The sequence below is a fragment of the Ochotona curzoniae genome, unplaced genomic scaffold (assembly GCF_017591425.1).
Source record: "Ochotona curzoniae isolate NIBS_2020 unplaced genomic scaffold, NIBS_Ocur_1.0 contig_2599, whole genome shotgun sequence".
Classification (NCBI taxonomy): domain Eukaryota; kingdom Metazoa; phylum Chordata; class Mammalia; order Lagomorpha; family Ochotonidae; genus Ochotona; species Ochotona curzoniae.
The window spans coordinates 5,983,222-6,000,999 of record NW_024465520.1 but is presented as its reverse complement, the minus strand read 5'-3'; the positions used below and the strand labels follow the sequence as shown (position 1 = coordinate 6,000,999).

The 17,778-nt window shown below is 41.2% G+C and overlaps 1 protein-coding gene across 4 annotated transcripts in view; it reads left to right on the top strand.

The window, feature by feature from the left end:
* Nucleotides 1–17,778, top strand: part of HLTF (helicase like transcription factor) — a 56,964-nt gene that overhangs the window by 16,483 nt on the left and 22,703 nt on the right. For 2 of the 4 annotated variants that reach the window (XM_040974761.1, XM_040974763.1), the window contains exons 6-14: nucleotides 1,697–1,771; nucleotides 1,914–2,105; nucleotides 2,549–2,644; nucleotides 7,730–7,802; nucleotides 8,477–8,567; nucleotides 11,134–11,213; nucleotides 11,293–11,334; nucleotides 12,490–12,579; nucleotides 15,408–15,505. In XM_040974761.1, coding sequence (XP_040830695.1) covers nucleotides 1,697–1,771; nucleotides 1,914–2,105; nucleotides 2,549–2,644; nucleotides 7,730–7,802; nucleotides 8,477–8,567; nucleotides 11,134–11,213; nucleotides 11,293–11,334; nucleotides 12,490–12,579; nucleotides 15,408–15,505 — 837 coding nt within the window. The remainder of the gene's footprint in view (nucleotides 1–1,696; nucleotides 1,772–1,913; nucleotides 2,106–2,548; nucleotides 2,645–7,729; nucleotides 7,803–8,476; nucleotides 8,568–11,133; nucleotides 11,214–11,292; nucleotides 11,335–12,489; nucleotides 12,580–15,407; nucleotides 15,506–17,778) is intronic. The other 2 variants (XM_040974764.1, XM_040974762.1) reach the window with 1 other exon arrangement.

The window sequence follows — 17,778 nt, the reverse complement described above, 5'->3', positions numbered from 1 at the left end:
ACATGTGCATGATTGTATTTGCTCAGGTTATTCTTTTATTTGAATTTTTTAAATTGTCCAAATAGTAATTTTAAAAAATATAACCTTGGGGGCCGGCATGATAGCGTAGTGGTTAAAGTCCTCACCTTGAACGCGCCGGGATCCCATATGGGTACCAGTTCTAATCCTGGTGACTCTGCTTCCCATCCTGCTCCCTGCCTGTGGCCTGGGAAAGCAGTCAAGAACGGGCCAAAGCCTTGGAACCCTGTACCCATGTAGGAGACCTGGAGAAAGCTCATGGCTCCTGGCTTCGGATTGGCTCAGCTCCAGCCGTTGTGGCCTCTTGGGAAGTGAACCTTCAGACGGAAGATCTTTGTCTCTCCTCCTCTCTGTACATCCACCTTTCCAATAAAAATAAATAAAATCTTTAAAAAAAATACACCCTTGAGATTCCGTTGAGGGAGATTGCAACTGTAGTGCTAATTAGCATTACTCTGTTTTCTGTGTAATTTGTAATATAGGATAATGTTAGGCTCAGTTAGTTTAAATAATTTTTTTTTTTAAAAAAAGCCTTACTTTGTTTTCAATGGAAAGTCAGACTTACAGAGAGGAGATACAGAGAGAAAGATCTTCCATCCGCTGGTTCACTCTCCAAGTGGCCACAGTGGCTAGAGCTGAGCTGATCTGTAGCCAGGAGCCAGCAGCTTCTTCTGGGCCTCCCACGTGGGTGCAGGTTCCACGGCTTTGGGCCGTCCTTGACTGCTTTCCCAGGCCACCGGCAGGGAGCTGAGTGGGAAGTGGAGCAGCTGGGACATAAAGCAGCATCCATATGGGATCCTGGCACTTGCATTGGGAGGATTAGCCAATGTAAGCCATCATTCCAGGCCCAGTTTGAAAAAGTTTTATAAAATTAAAAAATGAAAATCAATTTAAAAATAACAAACTTGTTTTAATGTCTCTAGCAATTTGGTTGTACCTTTTAGCTTCCAATTGTGAGATACCAAGCTTTCCCTGACTGTTGTTTGAGGGCTTAGACCTGCTGCCTGGTGAGCAGCCCTCGGGTTACCTCACCTAGTTATCGAGATTTGAGCTGATGTTTTTCTGGACTACAGTAACTATGTATTCATTTATCAATTTGCAAAAATAATTGTAGCATATATATGTTTTTGTTAAATCGGAGTAGGTTTAAATAGCCAATTAGATTATCATAATAGTAAAACCATTGTAATATTGTGTAAAGTACACCAGGTTCCTTATTGCTGCCATAATAAATGTCATTGATTTGAAAAAGGCAAATACACGGGGTAGGTCGGCCAGAATTTTCTGAATAAAGATGATAAAATCATAGAATTCCAGTGGCAGAGAGGACTTGAGAGATAATGTAAATTTAGTTTATTCCTTTTGGTTCGTAGAAATAAGATTACAGAATTGAAATGCCTTGAATTAAAAAATTGAAACGCCTTGCCTAAACTTACGTGTAGTTTTTTTCCCCCAGTGGGAGAACCACGTCCAGAGCCAAGACTTAATAATGTGTTTTTACCGCTTAACTCCGAGGACATCTTTCCAGTCTACTTTCATGGAGCAGTACAGTATTCCAGGGAATTCTAATGAGCCTTCTGGCATTTGATTCTTTTAATTATATGATTTAAATTTTTGGATTAAGAACAGTTAGCATTTTGGTTGTTTTGCTTCATGGAGTTTCTTGTTGCTGTTACAGCTTAAAACAGAATTTGACAAGTTGTTTGAAGATTTGAAAGAAGATGACAAAACTCATGAAATGGAGCCAGCTGAGGCAAGGAGCCAGTATTTTCTATGAAAAACTACTCAGGATGTGACAATTTGTTTCTCAGTTTTTTAATCACAAGATTAACTTTAGATTCTGAGTGTGGAAAACGGGGCTTACCGTGTTTCTCTCTGTGACCCTTCATCGATAGGCTGTGGAAACGCCGTTGCTTCCACATCAGAAGCAAGCTCTCGCCTGGATGGTGGCACGGGAAAACAGCACGGAACTTCCGCCGTTCTGGGAACAGCGCAACGACTTATACTACAACACGATAACCAACTTTTCCGAGAAAGATCGACCAGAAAATGTCCACGGAGGAATTCTGGCTGATGATATGGGTTTGGTAGTTACAGTTTTTTTTTTTTCTCTTGTGGTTAATAAGATCTTATAATTATGGTTTTGAAGTATAAAGATAGGAATATGTTGCTATCTGAGAACAGATTTTATTTTTAATGTGGAAACAGAGCTTTTTATATGTTCACTTATAATGTTAAAATTTTTGTTTGGCTGATGTGGAAGCAGCTTCTGAGGTTATAACATAATAGCATTCAGGGCAGTATAGACGTAGACAGTCATTTAGTAATTTGCAGTGCAGTGGCAAAACACCTTTCCTGTCTAAATGAAACTTTGATTTTTAACGTGTTGAATCATTTATTTAACACTATACTTGTGTGGCCTTGAATGGGAATTTTTATTTGATTACTTGATTTTGAAATCAGTTTTTGAATGTTTCCTAGTCAGCTTGATTTCAGAATCTGATCTTTTTTTTTCTTTGACATTTTAAAGGGTAAAACTCTTACAGCGATTGCAGTGATTCTTACCAATTTCTATGATGGTAAACCTCTTCCTGTGGAAAGAATGAAAAAGAATCAGCCTAAGAAGGTAGGGGATTAGCAGGAGTGCTCTCTGACAAGTCGGAGAAGCATCCTTGCTGGGGACGGTGTTTAGCACGTTGGTTCAAGACTGCCCAGGCGCCTGTCCTCAATCTGGCTGTGCTCAGATTCCAACTTTCTCCTGAAACACACTGTGGAGGTGGCTCAGGCTGGCACCACCATGCGGGGTACCTGAGTCCTGCCTTGGCCTGGCCCGGTCCAGCCCTGCTCAAGTGAACCAGCAGATTTAAAAAAAAAAAAAAAATCTCTGTCTCTGCGCCTCCATGTTGCAAATGAAAGTAACTAAGTGAGTGTAAAATTTAAAAGTAATTGCCAAAAATTGATTAACAGGGTCCTTGAAATGTGATTCATCAACTCTCTTTGCTGAAACATTGAGAAATCACAATCTTTTTATTTATTTATTTATTTTAACTTAAAAGAGGTAGAAACAGATCTTCTATCTCAAATCCCCACACAGCTGAACCTGAGCCAGGCTGAAGCTGGGAGCCTAGAATTCAAGTGGATCTCCCACATGTGTGTCAGCAGCCTGAGCATTTGAGCCATTGGCTGCTGTCTGCTGTCACTTACGGCATGCAGCAGCTGGATTGTAAGCAGAGTCCGAAGTGGGATGTAGGTGTCTCAAGTGGCCTTATAACTGCTGTGCCCCTGGTATCACATTCTTTCTTATTTGTTTAACTTATTCATATAAGATTGATTTATTTGGAGCCCAGCACAGTAGCCCAGCAGCTCAAGTTCTTACCTTGCATGTGCTGGGATCCCATATGGGTGATTGTTTGTATCCTGGTGGCCCCGCTTCCCATCCAGCTCCCTGCTTGTGGCCTGGGAAAGCATGAGGATGGCCCAAAGCCTTGGGACCCGGTGCCCACGTGGGAGACCTGGAAGAGGCTCCAGGCTCCTGGCTCTGGATCAGCTGAGCTCTGGCCATTGTGGCTGCTTGGGGAGTGAATCGTTGAACAGAAAATATTCCTCTCTTTCTTTAAAAAAACAAAAAAAGATTGACCCTTTGGAAGGCGGAGTTGCAGCAGGAGTGGGAGATGAGGTGGGAGAGGGGGAGGGGTGAGCTCTCTGCCTTCTGGCGGTTAATTCCCTGTATGGCCACATCACCCTGGGAGCCTGGCTGAAGCCGGTGGCCTCAGCTCCGCCCAGCTGTACCTGGGAAGCAGGGGTCCAAGGACTTGGGCCATCTTGTGCTGCCTTCCCATGTGCAGTAGTAGAGACCTGGTGTAGAAGACGGCGGATGCTGGCGTTGCCGAGGGGCGCTTACCCCCTTGCATCACAGGTTAACCCCAGCATCCCATTCTTGAGATAGTCAGTGGCACATAGTAAGAGTCTCTGAGTTAGTCATTTATCTAAGGAAGTTAACAGAAATCTGCTTTTCTCAAAGACAGTTTTTGTTTCGTTATTTTTTTTTTAAGATTATGTATTTGAAAATCAACACTATTGAGAGGGAAAGAGACAAAAACTTCTCCCGCTGATTCATTTCTGTTAGCTGCAACAGCCTGGGCTTGACTGATCTGGAATCAGGAGCCAGAAGTTTCAGCTGAATTTCATACTTGGCACATGGACCCAAATGTTTGGGCTGCCTTCTCCTTTACCAGGCTGTTAACAAGGGGCTGGACTGGAAATGGCACACTGGGGAGTCGAACCAGCACCCCATGAGGTGCTGCTGCTGTAAGGTGATGGCTTTGCCTGTTAAGTCACAATGTGGTCCCCTTAAGTAAGAAAAATTGAAATATCTTTCAGTAAGGGAATAATTGAATTATGAAATGGCCATAAGACTTGCGTAGTGCAGCCACAAGAACCTTACTGAAGAATACCAATTTTCATGATGCTTCTTAGTGAAAAAATTGGGTTTGAATCCTTGTTTAGTAAATGCACTGTGTGTGTGTTCTAAGTGTATTCACGCACCAGAGTGGTATGAGAACATTAATGACAATTTGTATCCTAATGATATAGAAATATCACTTTTTAAATCTATATGTTTATGTATATTCTGGATAATTACATTCAGTTTCTAATAAAGGTCACTTGAGTAGTGGGGCAGGCATTGGGTGGCTCAGGTCCTGTCTCAGGCCTGCAGCCCTCGGCAGAGTCCTGGCTTCAAGTCCCTGCTTGGCTCTGCTTGCGGGAGAGGTGGGTGCGGTTTCTGGCTACAGGCTGTGGGGACCCCAGCCCTGATCATTGAGGCTTTTGGGGTGTGAATTGTTGAGTAGGATCTCTCTCTCTCCCTCATTCTGTGTTTTTCCAATAAATAAATAAAAGTTTCACAGTTTAATGACAAATTATTGGAAAGGAATACCTGAAGTAGAAATAGCAGGATATGTGCAAAGTATCCTCTGTAGGGTTTTCTGAACTGCTGTTCCTGGTGGCTTCCAGAGGGGCTACCCATCAGCTTCCTGTCACCTGCTTATTGAAGCTGTATTTTGCTAATGTCTGCAGTTAGTTTCATTTCCTTGTTGTCTACCTTGATTGAAAGTTTGGCCTTTTGCAGTCTCAGACTCCATTTTCAGCCTGGAATAGTCTTTAAAGTTCTCTGTCTTGTTCTTTCTGTATTTGTATATGAAAGCCAATGTTCTAGGCTTACCAAAATTGGATAGAAGTTTGTTTGACTGCTTGCCGCTTTCAACTGGATAATTAGTTATCAGTAATATTTATTTAAGATGTGTATAGTCGAAAGGTTGTAGGCTGTTTAGTTTACTAAGTTAGTTGAAATGGAAGCCTAAGACGTGGTTTGCAGCCAAGAATTCATTTTTTATTTGGTTTTCAAGCTGAAAAAAAATCTCTTTTTTGATCAATATCAAACATGGCTGACTCAATTTGTCCATCTCCTCAAAAGGCATTACATTTGGGGTAGGACATTCACTGGACTTTTTCTCTCCTCCAGTTGCTGACTTGATACCTTTCCGTAAGCAGCACCAGAGTGGAGGAAACCTGGTGTAGAAGATTCCAGACTCCAGAGGGAAAAGGGGAAGGAGGAGTGGTTCCTTTAGGACGGGCAGTGGAGAAGGAAGTGCAGCCAAAGCCCAGTTTGGCTTCATCGGACCCACGCTGCTGTTAGTGTCTCCCCAACCCTGAGTGCCAAATGCCTGTGACCGAGGCAGAGGGTCCTGGCTGCTGCCACCACCTCTGAGAAAGGAGGGGTTGGCCACGTTGGGATAGAATGATGTACTTCAGCTAGGTGAGCAGAGGCCCGTTTCTCCCTTACGGGCTTAGAGCCAGGGCTACTGAGGGCTTCTGTCCCTCCTTGAGGGCAGGGTAGGATGAACATGCTATTGAAGGGTTGGGGAAAGAAGGTTCCAGAGGAAAATGGACACACCCCAATCCTAGTCAGTGCCTGCCCAACTAGGACAGAAATCCAAAACAACAGCAAAAACACTGATAACCAAGGCTGCTTGCATCCTTCAGCACTCACTAAGCAATGAACCCTCTCCCCACGCATGCCAGCTCATGGAGGACTGTTAGTGCTCTCAGGAGAGGTGTGAGGTCTCGTGGGATGGAGACATTGTGTGCAGTAGGAGGACAGGCTGGAGTTCTGGAGAATCAAGAGAGCTAGGGGACTGTGGGATAGCTGTGGCCGCCAGTGCTCCCCTCCTTATGGCATGCTTCTCCAACTCTGGTTACTCTGGGCGGAAAGGAGAGTTCACAAAAAAAGTGTCTCCTTGATTTGAAGCTCTGAACTGTTGAACATGGACTACATAGCTCCCCACTCCCTCACCCCTGTCCGGGCCCCAGGTTGCCCATTTTATGGGATTGGGGAGGGAATAGTCAAGAATGTATTGTAAGAAAAACTTTATTATTTCAGATAGACTTAGATAATTCCGTAGTTAAACTAAGATGTTTTAAATTCCTTCAGAGGGGCTGGTTTTGTGGTGTGGCAGGTAAAGCCACCAGGTAGTATTTCATGTTAGAAAGTTTCAGCATCTTTGTTGGTGAGCTTCAGGATTTTTTTTTTGTATGTTGTTTAGTATTAATAGTCGTATTAATTGAAGACTTTTGGTAGGTTTGATGAAATATCCTATGCATTATTTCCTGGAGCTTGAAAGTACATGAAATAGCTGCGTTAACTTTCTCTAAAATTGATGTGACATTTTAAAAATTATCTGGACTGGTGCTATTTGAAGGGAATGAATCTCTTTTTTAAAAAATATTTTTAAAAGATACATTTATTTGAAAGTCAGGATTAGAGAGGGGGAGACAGAGAGATACCTCCCATCTCCTGTTCACCTCCCATGTGGCTGCAGTGGCTAGAGCTGGGTCAGTCTGAAGCCCAGAGCCAGGAGTTTGTTCTGGCTCTCCCGTGTGGGTGCTGGGCCATCTTGGGCTATCTTTTGCTGATTTCAGCTGCATTAGCAAGGAGCTGGATGGGAAGTAGAGCAGCTGGCATCCAAACTGGCACCCAAATGGGATGTTAGCATAATGGGCAGTAACTTTTATGCACTGTCACACAGAGCTGGTCCCAGAATGGATCTTCTGAAGCATAGTTTTAGTAGAGCTTTAATGGTATTTTATAGAGTGCTTTGGATTTTTTGACTCATGTGTGGATTGATGCATTTTGGAACAAAGAGATACACATGAAGAGACAAAGGAGAAGTCCTCGGTAGGTTCAGAGAGGGCCTGCCTTCATCTGGACTGCTGGGTCCCATCCGCCTTGGGAACCTGAGAGAAACAGAAAGAGAATAGAGGAATGACAGTCTTATTAAATATATTATCACATACTGAATAGATAATCATGGTTTAGAAAGTTTGTATGCTAATTGGAATGCTTTCTAAAGTAGATTCCTTATTACGAATTTGTCTCAGAGTAAATAATATGCTGCTTATAATACAGGGTTGACTTTACAAAAATTCTGTTTAAAGGTAAAGGTTATTTTTTTTTTGAGAAACTTTGAACACATTTTTAATCAGTTTATGTGTTGGTCTCTTTGCTTTTAGCATACCCCCCTGACATTCCCTCCTCAGTGCATTGCGCCAGAATTGGGCTGCAGTCCAAGTATTTATGATAGAAGATTTATTTTAAATTTGTGTAAGGTTGATGGTAGTACTGTTTAAGAACTGTTTTTTTTTTTTCACCCAGGAATGCAATAGCAGTGAATCTGTGAAATCTAGAAAAATTGATACCAGCAAAAAAAGAGATGAATTAAACGAAGGTAACATTAATTTTAACTATGAATCTATGTTTGGTTGATATTTTTCTCAACTTAATCATCTAAATGCAGTTTTGGTTTCATGCTTTACAAAAATTTTAAATCTCATTATCTAAGAATTTCATGGAGATTGTTAGGACTGTTCAGGAGATGGTTATAGTATACCTGTCAGAAAAAAACTGAGGGCACGCATTTGGTTGATAAAAAAAATCATCTGTGAAAGGATAGTTAAGAAACAGTGCATGTTTTATTATGGTAGCTTTGTATGTTTTATATTACTTATTATGCAATGCACATGGAAAACAGAGATAAAATAGGGAGGGTAAGTTAGAGCCAAATTCTAAAGTTAAAAGATAAATGGAAAGAGATGTATGATATAACCCTAACAAAATTGATTGCTGAAGGTAAGTTAGAGTGGCAAGCCTGGAAATATTTTAAAATCAGATTAAAGATTTGGACATAATTTGTGTGTGCTATTTATTCATTCTGTGAAGTTTGGTGTCGGAGTGGGAATAGAAAAATAGTTGGAGAGGGAGGCAGTGTTGAGGGTGGCTGGAAGGAGTGTGTGTGTTCAGAAAGCTGAAGGGCGATAACTGGAAAACCACGGATCGAAGAGGGGTAGTGCTGGTCAGATCATTTACTAATACTGTGAATATCTGATTTTTAATTTGAAATAGAAGCATCTAGGTGTAATGACGAACCCAGTATTTCAGATGTTAAGAAGAGTGAGTGTCCCACGTCAGAATTGTCAGGCTCTTGCCCCAAGAGGTAAGCTCTGGTTTGGTTTGATTCCATGTAATCTGTTTAAACTTTTTATCTAAGAGGACTGTTACATGGTTTTTTCTCTAAGATGACTCATTTATGTGGTTCTTTCTAAATACATTGTTTTCTTTCAAATTATGAAAGTCACTATGATTTATGCAAGTATTATGTTTTTAATTTTTTTTAAGATTTATTGGAAAGGCAGATTTACAGAGAGAAGGATAGACAGGTCTTCTGTCCACTGGTTCAGTCCACAAAGTGGCCACAGTGGCCAGAGCTGAGCTGATCGAAGACAGAAACCAGGAGCATCTTCCAGGTCACCCACGTGGGTGCAGGGTCCCAAGGCTTTTTGGCCGTGCTCTGCTGCTTTCCCAGGCCACAGGCAGGGAGCTGGATGGGAAGTGGAATAGCTGGGATATGAACTAGTGCCCATATGGAATCCTGCTGTGTGTAAGGTGAGGACTTCAGCTACTAGGCTACCGTGCTGGGTCCTAGAATGCTCTCATTTTATGGATGAAGTAATACTTACAAAAATTAGAATGATAATTTTAAAAATATATGTTATTTATTTGAAAGACACATGACAGACTGAGAAGAAGAGACCGAAAAGGAGAAAGAACAGAGTGGATGTCTCTGTCCACTGGTTTACTACCCAAATGAGCAAGTGGCTACAGCAGCCAGGACGGGTCAGGCTGAGGCCAGGAGCAAGGAACTCTCTCCTGGCTTCCCATTGGGGTGGCAAGGTCCAGGGCCTGGGCAATGCCCTGGAAGCCAGGATACGGATGCCAGTGTGTCAGGTGACTGCCTAAAGCAGTGCATCAGTGCTGGCCCCGTAAACTGGTGATATGAAATTAACACTGTTTTCAACCTTTTTGTAATTTGAGAGAGAACTAGTGAGAGAGCTCCCGTGCTCTGTTTTTGTCCGCACCACCCCAGGCACGGAGCAAAGAGCCATAAATGAAGGCCGCGTCTCCCTCACAGGCGCAGGAGTCTGACCACTGAGCCATCACCATGGTTTCCGGGTCAGCACGAGCAGGAAGCTGGTGGAGTTGAGCCAGTGTCACATCCAGGCCTCGCTGGGATTCAGATACGTGGACCAGAGCATCTCAACAACTGGGCCAAATGCCAGCCCCTGTTCCTGTTGTATTCACCTAAAAACTGAGTCCTGTCCCCTGGTTTGGGGATTCTTTTTCATTTCATCTGTGGTAGAAATGAGACATATTTTTCCTAAACAAGTATTAAGTATATAGAAAATGTTAATTATATTAATGAACTAGAGGGAAAAATTGAGTAAAACTGGTTTCCCTGTGATCTCTGAGTTTTTTTACTTGCAAACTTTGTTTACTCTTTGGAGTAGTTCTGAGTTCTGAGTTTTGATTACTTTGTATCGTCTACCATCATGTGGACAGATAGAACTTCTTATCAGGATATGAGCCAGCCACCCACCCATAGAGACATCAAGCTTTTGGCTTTGTGAGTTGTTGTGTCATTTATGCTTGTCTGAACATACAACTGACCATCATTCATCAGTTTTCTTCTTACCTAAATCTCAAGTCTTAGAGTTCTAAAGTGACATAAACCTGGGTCACAGTGCACTTAGGCAATAGCACGGGAAAAACCAACAGGAGCAGCCACCACCCGGCGATGCCGTAGCTAACCCGGATGGTGTGGCTTTGCCTAAGGTAGTATTTTAAAGGGTTTTGCATATAGCAGTATCGTATTCTATGAAGTATATTGCATTTTTACTTAGACTTTCCAAATGAAGGAGTGAGTGGGTGACTTGCCTGAAGTCGCATAGCAAATTAATGGCGGAATGATGATTCGAATCTAGGCGGTCCGACCCCAGTGTCTAGTATTAGCCACTTAACTATGTGTTACACTGCTTATACACAAGATGTTAAGTTTTCATTGTGAAAGGAACATTTCATTTTTTTGCTTTTGTCTGCTTAATTCATTTACTTTATGTTTTTTCTTTGATAAAAGCTACTAATTTTATGTAAATGTTTATTTAAATCACTCTTAGAATGACTTAATTTTTGACATTTAACAGTAGTGGTACTATATTTTGGTACATGGAACTTGTTCTGAAACAGAAAACCTACAACAAATATGACTTAAAATATCAACTAAAAATGTTTGCCTCAAAAATGTTCAAAAGATAGAGCCTGTCACAGTAGCCTAGCGGCTAAGGTCTTCACCTTACATGTGCCAGGATCCCATAGGGACACCGGTTCTAATCCCGGCAGTCCTGCTTCCCATCCTGCTTGTGGCCTGGGCGGCAGTCAAGGATGGTCCAAAGCCTTGGGAGATCCTGAGGAGGCTCTGAACTCCTGCCTTTGGATGGGTTCAGCTCTGGCCATTGCAGTTGCCTGGGGAGTGAATCCACGGATAGATCTTTCTTTCTATCTCTCCTCCTCTTTGTATATCTGAGTTTCCAATAAAAAAATAAAATTAAAAAAAATCTTCAAAAGATACACAAGGGAGAACAAAAAAAATTTGTATTGTGTTTGTTAACCATGATTTGACCACTTTGTTTTGGATTGATAAAAAATTTCTTTATGTTTAATTGTAGACGGAAAATTTCTGTCCAGTACATTGAAAGCAGTGAGTCAGAGGAAGTTGAGATAAACGAATTGCCCCAGAAAGTGAAAGGTAATGCACCGTAGAGTTGATGGTGTTTTGATTTCTCATTGTTGCACCCATTTTATGTTTGTTTTGTGTTTGTTTTTAGGAAAACTGAAAAATACACAATCAGAAACTAAAAGGGTAAGAGGTAGGTCTGTATTTTTATCTTCTCAACACCCATATTGCCACGTAAGGTTATTAAAGCTGCGTGGGTTTGTGCCTCTGGTTGGAGCTCTGTAGTAATAGTTCTTAAACTTTGCTGCTGTTTGTATCTGAGTGCCTCATAGAATTTACCATGGGTGTTAATTAACAACCTGAATAAATACTTTGAGGTAAAATTTAAGGTATAATATTTAAAGCAATTTTAAACAAGACATTACTCTACTACTTGTTAAATGACTGATAAAACCTTTTGCTGTTTTGCAACTAGTCATTCCAGGCTTAGTTTGGATGGCCTTTTTAGCATTACATGGTTAATTCACATGATTATACTGATAAAATCAGTAAGTATATATTTTTTTTCCTTAAAATATGCTTTTTGGGCATGGCATGGTGGTGCAGTGGTTAAGGTCCTTGCCTTGCATGCCCCAGGATTCCATATGGTTGCCAGTTCTAATCCCGGCGGCCCTGCTTCCCATCCAGCTCCCTGCTTGTGGACTGGGAAAGCAGTTAAAGACGGCCCTCATGTTTGGAACCCTGCACCTGTGTGGGAGACCTGGAAGAGCTCCTGGCTCCTGGCTTTGGATTGGCTCAGCTCCAGCCGTTGCGCTCACTTGGGGAGTGAACCATCCATCAGAAGGAAGATCTTCCTCTCTGTTTCTCCTCCTCTCTGTATATCCGCCTTTCCAATAAAAATAAGTAAATTTAAAAAAAAATATGCTTGCATTTTCTTTCCAATTCAGATCACATTGTATTGTAAATTAGTTGGGGAATCATGTTAAATTTGAATTGGAACTTGTCATCATCTGACAGTTTTGAAAATTTAGCAAACTTACCATTAGGTATGTAACAGTTATTGCCTTGGGTAAAAAACTGCTTATGCCAGAGGGTTGAACCATCTTGCCTGTGACTGGTCGTACTCTGGCTTCTCGGCATCCTGCTGTTAATGATCACGTCTCTTAGCTAGACAATGGGTGCTTAGTGTCAGAGGAGACATTTGTGATCAACTGCTGCTTTTTAAATAACAGGCTCTTAAGGCAGTATGAAGGTGTTGTTACATTTTCTGTCTTCAGGTAGTACCTGTATATAGGAATGTGGAAGAATTAATTTGAAAGTATTTTAATTATGTTTTTTTTTTTTCCAGCAGGGACTTCTAAGGTTAAAGAAGATGCAGCATTCGCAAGTGCCCTTGGTGTATCTACTCCTACACTGAAGAGAAAAATGTTGAAGAAAGGTTAGCACAGCTACTGGTTTCCTTTTTTCCTTCCTCAAGATTCATTTATTTACTTAGAAAGTCATTATTCCAAAGAGGTGGGAGACAGAGACAGACAGACCTTCCACCTGTTAGATCTGTCCCCAAATGGCTACAACACCATGCTGGACTAGGCCAAAGCCAGGAGCTTCATCTGGACCTCCCCACGTGGGTGGCAGATACCCAAGCAGGAGACTCACCTTGTGCTGCTTTTTCTGGTCATTCGCAGGGAGCATAGTTGGAAGTAGAACCAGCAATAAAAGATGGTTGCGGGCCCAGCCACAGTAGCCTAGCGGCTAAAGGCCTCACCTTTCACACACTGGGATCCTGAATGGGTGCCAGTTCTAATCCCAGCAGCCCCGCTTCCCATCCAGCTCTCCGCTTGTGACCTGGGAAAGCAGTCACGAACGGCCTAAAGCCTTGGGACCCTGCACCCCTGCATAGGAGACCTGGAAGAAGCTCTAGGCTCCAGGCTTCGGATTGGATCAGCTCCAGCTATTGTGGCCACTTGGGGAGTGAATCATCGGACTGAAGATCTTTCTCTCTCTCTCTCCTCTCTGTTTATCTGCTTTTTCGATAAAAATAAATAAATCTTAAAAAAAAAAAAAAGATGGTGGCTTACCAGGCTTTATACACTATACCACAACACCAGCCCCAATCTGCTACTTTTTGTTTTAATTTTTGTTTTAGTAAAAAAATAATTGAATTAAATATTATAAAATTACACTGCAAGAGATTTAGAAAGTAAGGAGTGCTATATCTTGTCTTCCTTCTGCTGTGTTGTTCTGTTGTATTTGTTATATTAAGCCAGAATATGGCAGGAAGATGATGTGTCCTTACTCTAAAAAAAGTAAGAGGTACACAGAACACAGCATTTTGGCTTTTTTAAAGCTTAATTTGATTTAGATTAATTGTAACAAAGATTAGTATAATAATTTGTAATTAAGATTTCATAGGTTTTGGGATAGTTTTTTAGTTAAGAATGTTAGTGATCTTTATTACAGTTTTATCTTTTGTAATTCGTAGGATCACAACCCTGCATAAAAATTAAATGTTTTTGCTGGAAGATTTCACTAAAGTTAAGGGGGTCTAGGATAAGTTGTATCTCTGCATATTGGTTTCCTGCTTCAGATGTTGGACATACAGCCCAAGAATCCACTTTGTGGAACTTGCAATTTAATGATGTGGGAAATGCAGAATAAGTTATTGCATGCTTTTAAGTGATGATGTTATGAAGAGAAAAAACAATAATGAACTAACGCAGGGTCGTGGGGGAGTGTCAGCTGTTTCTGTAGAGGTCAGTTAGGAGTGGCACAGAGCTGGGTCCCCGGCAGAGCAGCTGAGACTGACAGCCACACTGCAGTGTGGAACAGGTGCTGAGAGCCGTGGCCTAGCCTGTGTCGCCACAGTGCCCTGCTTGCATCTGTTTGTTGGGAGCCTGCTATGTCTGACTTCCTCTCGATGTATATTTGATTAATTCCATCTTTAACTCTATTTACACTTTTGATTAGTTATCACAAAAGAGAGGTAGTATGTTTGATATTAATTTCATTTATTTTTTAAAAAGTCTGGCCCAGAGGTCAATAGTTCCCTGATTTTAACAAGAACGCAGTTAGGGTATTTTGGGGGACCAGCATTTTGGTGCAGCCTGTTAAGCTGTGTTCCTGGAAAGGCAGTAGAAGATAACAAAGATTTGTTTTATTTAAAAGGCAGATTTAAGAGAGAAGGAGAGAGGGGAACATTGTTCATCCACTGGTTCACTCCCCGAGTGGGCCCAGTGGCTGAAGCTGAGCTGATCCGAAGCCAGGGCCAGGAGCTTCTTTCGGGTCTCCCACACAGGTGCAGGGTCCCAGGGCTTTGGGCCATCCTCCACTGCTTTCCCAGGCCACAGAGAGCTGGATGGAAAGTGAAGCAGCCAGGACACAAGCCGGTGCCCATGTGGGATCCTGGTGCTTTGAAAGTGGAGGATTAGGCAATTGAGCCATCTGCCAGGCCCAAATAAACCTTAAAAAATTAATCAGATTATTACTTGAATACTGTATTCTACCGAAAGTCTTTTCCAAAAATACCGAAAAAACAAAATATATTATTAACATGTGGCTTTACTGGCTTAGTAGTCTAAGAGGTTTCTGCCAAGCTGTCCTTCAGGACTACAGTCATGGGGGAAATCCTGTTCCAAGTTGCTCTCATGGTTTTCATCGGACCGGATTCCTGTTTGTTACTTAGTCCTCAGTTCTTACCGTGTTGTTCCCCTTGAGCTGCCCAAGTGTCCTCATAGGGTAGCATCTGACCCCCCTGAGATCCAGGGAACAGACATGTGCGAGTTTCATTTTTGTAACCGAATTTCAGAAAATGTTTCCCATCAGCTTTACTGCATACTGTTGCTCGTACACACCACTGCTGGCAGAGTGGACACAGGACTGCACAAGCTTGAATCAGGAGATAGATTCATTGTGAATGATGATTGTACGTGCCACAGTATGTATAATAGAGGTTCAGAAAACAATTTTTGAAAAGGTTTACCTTAATGAGTGACTGAATATCAGGAGATATTTTAGACTTCTTTGTGCCTCTCCCCAGTCAGTCCTTTGCCTTGCCCCATAAATAATTACTATCTGGATTTTTCACTTTTTTAAAGTGACAAGGTAAAAATCTGTCTTCCTTTACTTCATCATGCCTGGGTGTATTAATTCATCTGCTTCCCACCGTGTCTTCTCACGGAGGCACATTTTGGTTGTCTGCTTGATGATATGTACATTCAGAAAGAAAAACAAACAGCTGAAAGCTGTGCCAATGATTTGTTCTTTTAGCATCATCGGTGGTGGAGGGTTCAAAGAAATCTGATGTTGAGGAGAGAGCAAGAACCACGCTGATCATCTGTCCACTTTCGGTGCTGAGCAACTGGATTGTAAGTCTTTAATGCCCTTTGAGAATGTTATAAGACGTATATTTGTTTAGTAAGATTAAAAATGTTTTGCTTGGTCATTATGCTTAAGTTAAATTAATTGTTATTACGAATTGAGATCTATTTACTGAATTTCTTAATTTAATGGTTTATAGTGGAAAAGCAATAATAATTTGAAGTTATGTGAACTTTAAAAAGAAGTCTTGATACATTCTTGCCTTTTGGGGCCTCTGCAGAACTGTAAAGGAGTGATGGACAGCTGGGTACCTAGTGTTTTATATTTAAGGACTACAATTTAAAAGTATCTTAACACGATAGTTACTCTTTCTTCCAGATAAATGACCTCACATTCTAAAAGTTGGGCTGGAACTAGTTAATCTTCCCTTTTTGGTCTTCAAGGAAGGGAAAGAATCCGGTTAAAGGGGTGAGGGCAAAATACCAATCCAAGTCCACCATTTGCTGGTTTTGAATATTTTAGACAAGTTATTTATGCTCTCATGAAATCACGCCATTTCCATTTGAGAGAAAATACATTCGAGTTTACAGAAAATAGAGTTTAGAAGATAATCTTATTTTGGTGCAAAACAAATTGAAGGCACGTGAAGTATCTTCAAAAAGCTCATAGATAGAGTCTTATGGAAAAACTGCATGGAGTTCAAGTTTTTAAAAATCAGAATATGCTTAATTTTTAATTCCATTTTTCTGTGAGCGTTTTGAAGTGTCCTTGTGTATAGTGTAGAATAATATCTAGAAATTTAGTCCCTAGGTGGTTTTCCTCTTTCTTCAGAAAAGTTGATTTTCTTCGCAGTGTAATCCTTACTCCTTCCACAGATCCACAAATAGGCTTTTTCTTTCAAGACTGCTCACCTATTTAGATTTGTCATTGTATCTCTTTTAGTTTTATTTAAAAGGCACACTTATAAAGGAAGAAGAAAAGACAGTTCCTCGGCTAGTTCAGTCCCCAGATAGCTGTGACAGTGAACTCTGGGCCAGGCCAAAGAGCCGGGCCGAGGAGCTCTGTGTGGTCCCCAGGTGGGTGGCTGGAGCTCCAGAGGCGTGGGCTGTCTAGAGCTGCTCTTGCAGGTAACTGACAGGAAGCTGGATCGGAAGCAGAGCAGCCAGGACTTGAGCCATCCTCTGAGATCTGACGCTGCAGGTGGCACATGAGCCAGCTGTGCCACAGACGCCTGCTCTGAATCCTTTGTCCTACTGGATTCTGTCATCTTTCGTGCAAAATAACTTTCACTATTGCATTTAAAGGATCTTCCCTTCTCTGTAGCTTTGCTGGTACTATTTCGTGTTGAATTCTCTTTGCAATTCACAGAAAATCCGTTTTTCTTCCACTCATTTCAGAAATCTCTGTGTGGGACCTCCAGCGATTTTATTATTGCTGAGGGTAATTTGTTCTGCCCTCCCTTGTTTTGTAAGCCATCTCCAAACCTTTTATTTCTTTTTGTGAAGAGGAATGAGCATAGATGGTAAATTAAAACCAGACTCTTTCTTCATGAAAATGTGATATTCTTTGCTTTCCTACCAGCGTGGGCCGCTATTTCTCTGCCTTTGTTCTGGTTCATTTTAAATTTACCTTTTCTTTTTGTTTTTCCTTAACTTATGACGTTAAAAAATTTACACAGGTGGGAGTTTGGGGGAATCCCAGCCTATATGAAATTGTACCACATAATTCAAAATTCAAAATAAAAATATATTTAAAAAATGACACAAACGCTGGTAAGATGTTCATTTCCTCCTGTAGATTCAAGATTTACCAAAATCTTTCAAATTTACTTTACTTTGTCACTAAAATATTGTAAATTACATGCCAGACATAATATAATTTTTCCTAATTAAAGTTCCTTAAATGTTGGTTTACTAAAGCAGACTCTCTTACCGCGTTTTTTCCTCATTCTAACTAGTGCACGCACTTGTTTAGGAAGGCACATTCATTCCTGTGGCTTCACCTTCTGCTGTCTGCTCAGTCTTTACTTTCACCTCTCACTTGTACCTCCAAGTTAGTATGTACATTTTCTTCATATAATTCTCCAGACGGAGGCATTCTGTAAGGACTAAAAAATGATAAATGTCTAAAATACTCATTATCTCTTCCTCATCTTTGCTTTCTTCTTCCTTTTTTAAACTTTCTATTTTTTTTTAAAGATTTGTTTACTTTCTTGTGCAAAGGCAGATATATAGAGAGGAAGAGAGACAGGAAGATCTTCCATCCAATTGTTCACTCCCCAAGTGACCACAACTACTGGATCCATTCTGAAGCCAGGAGC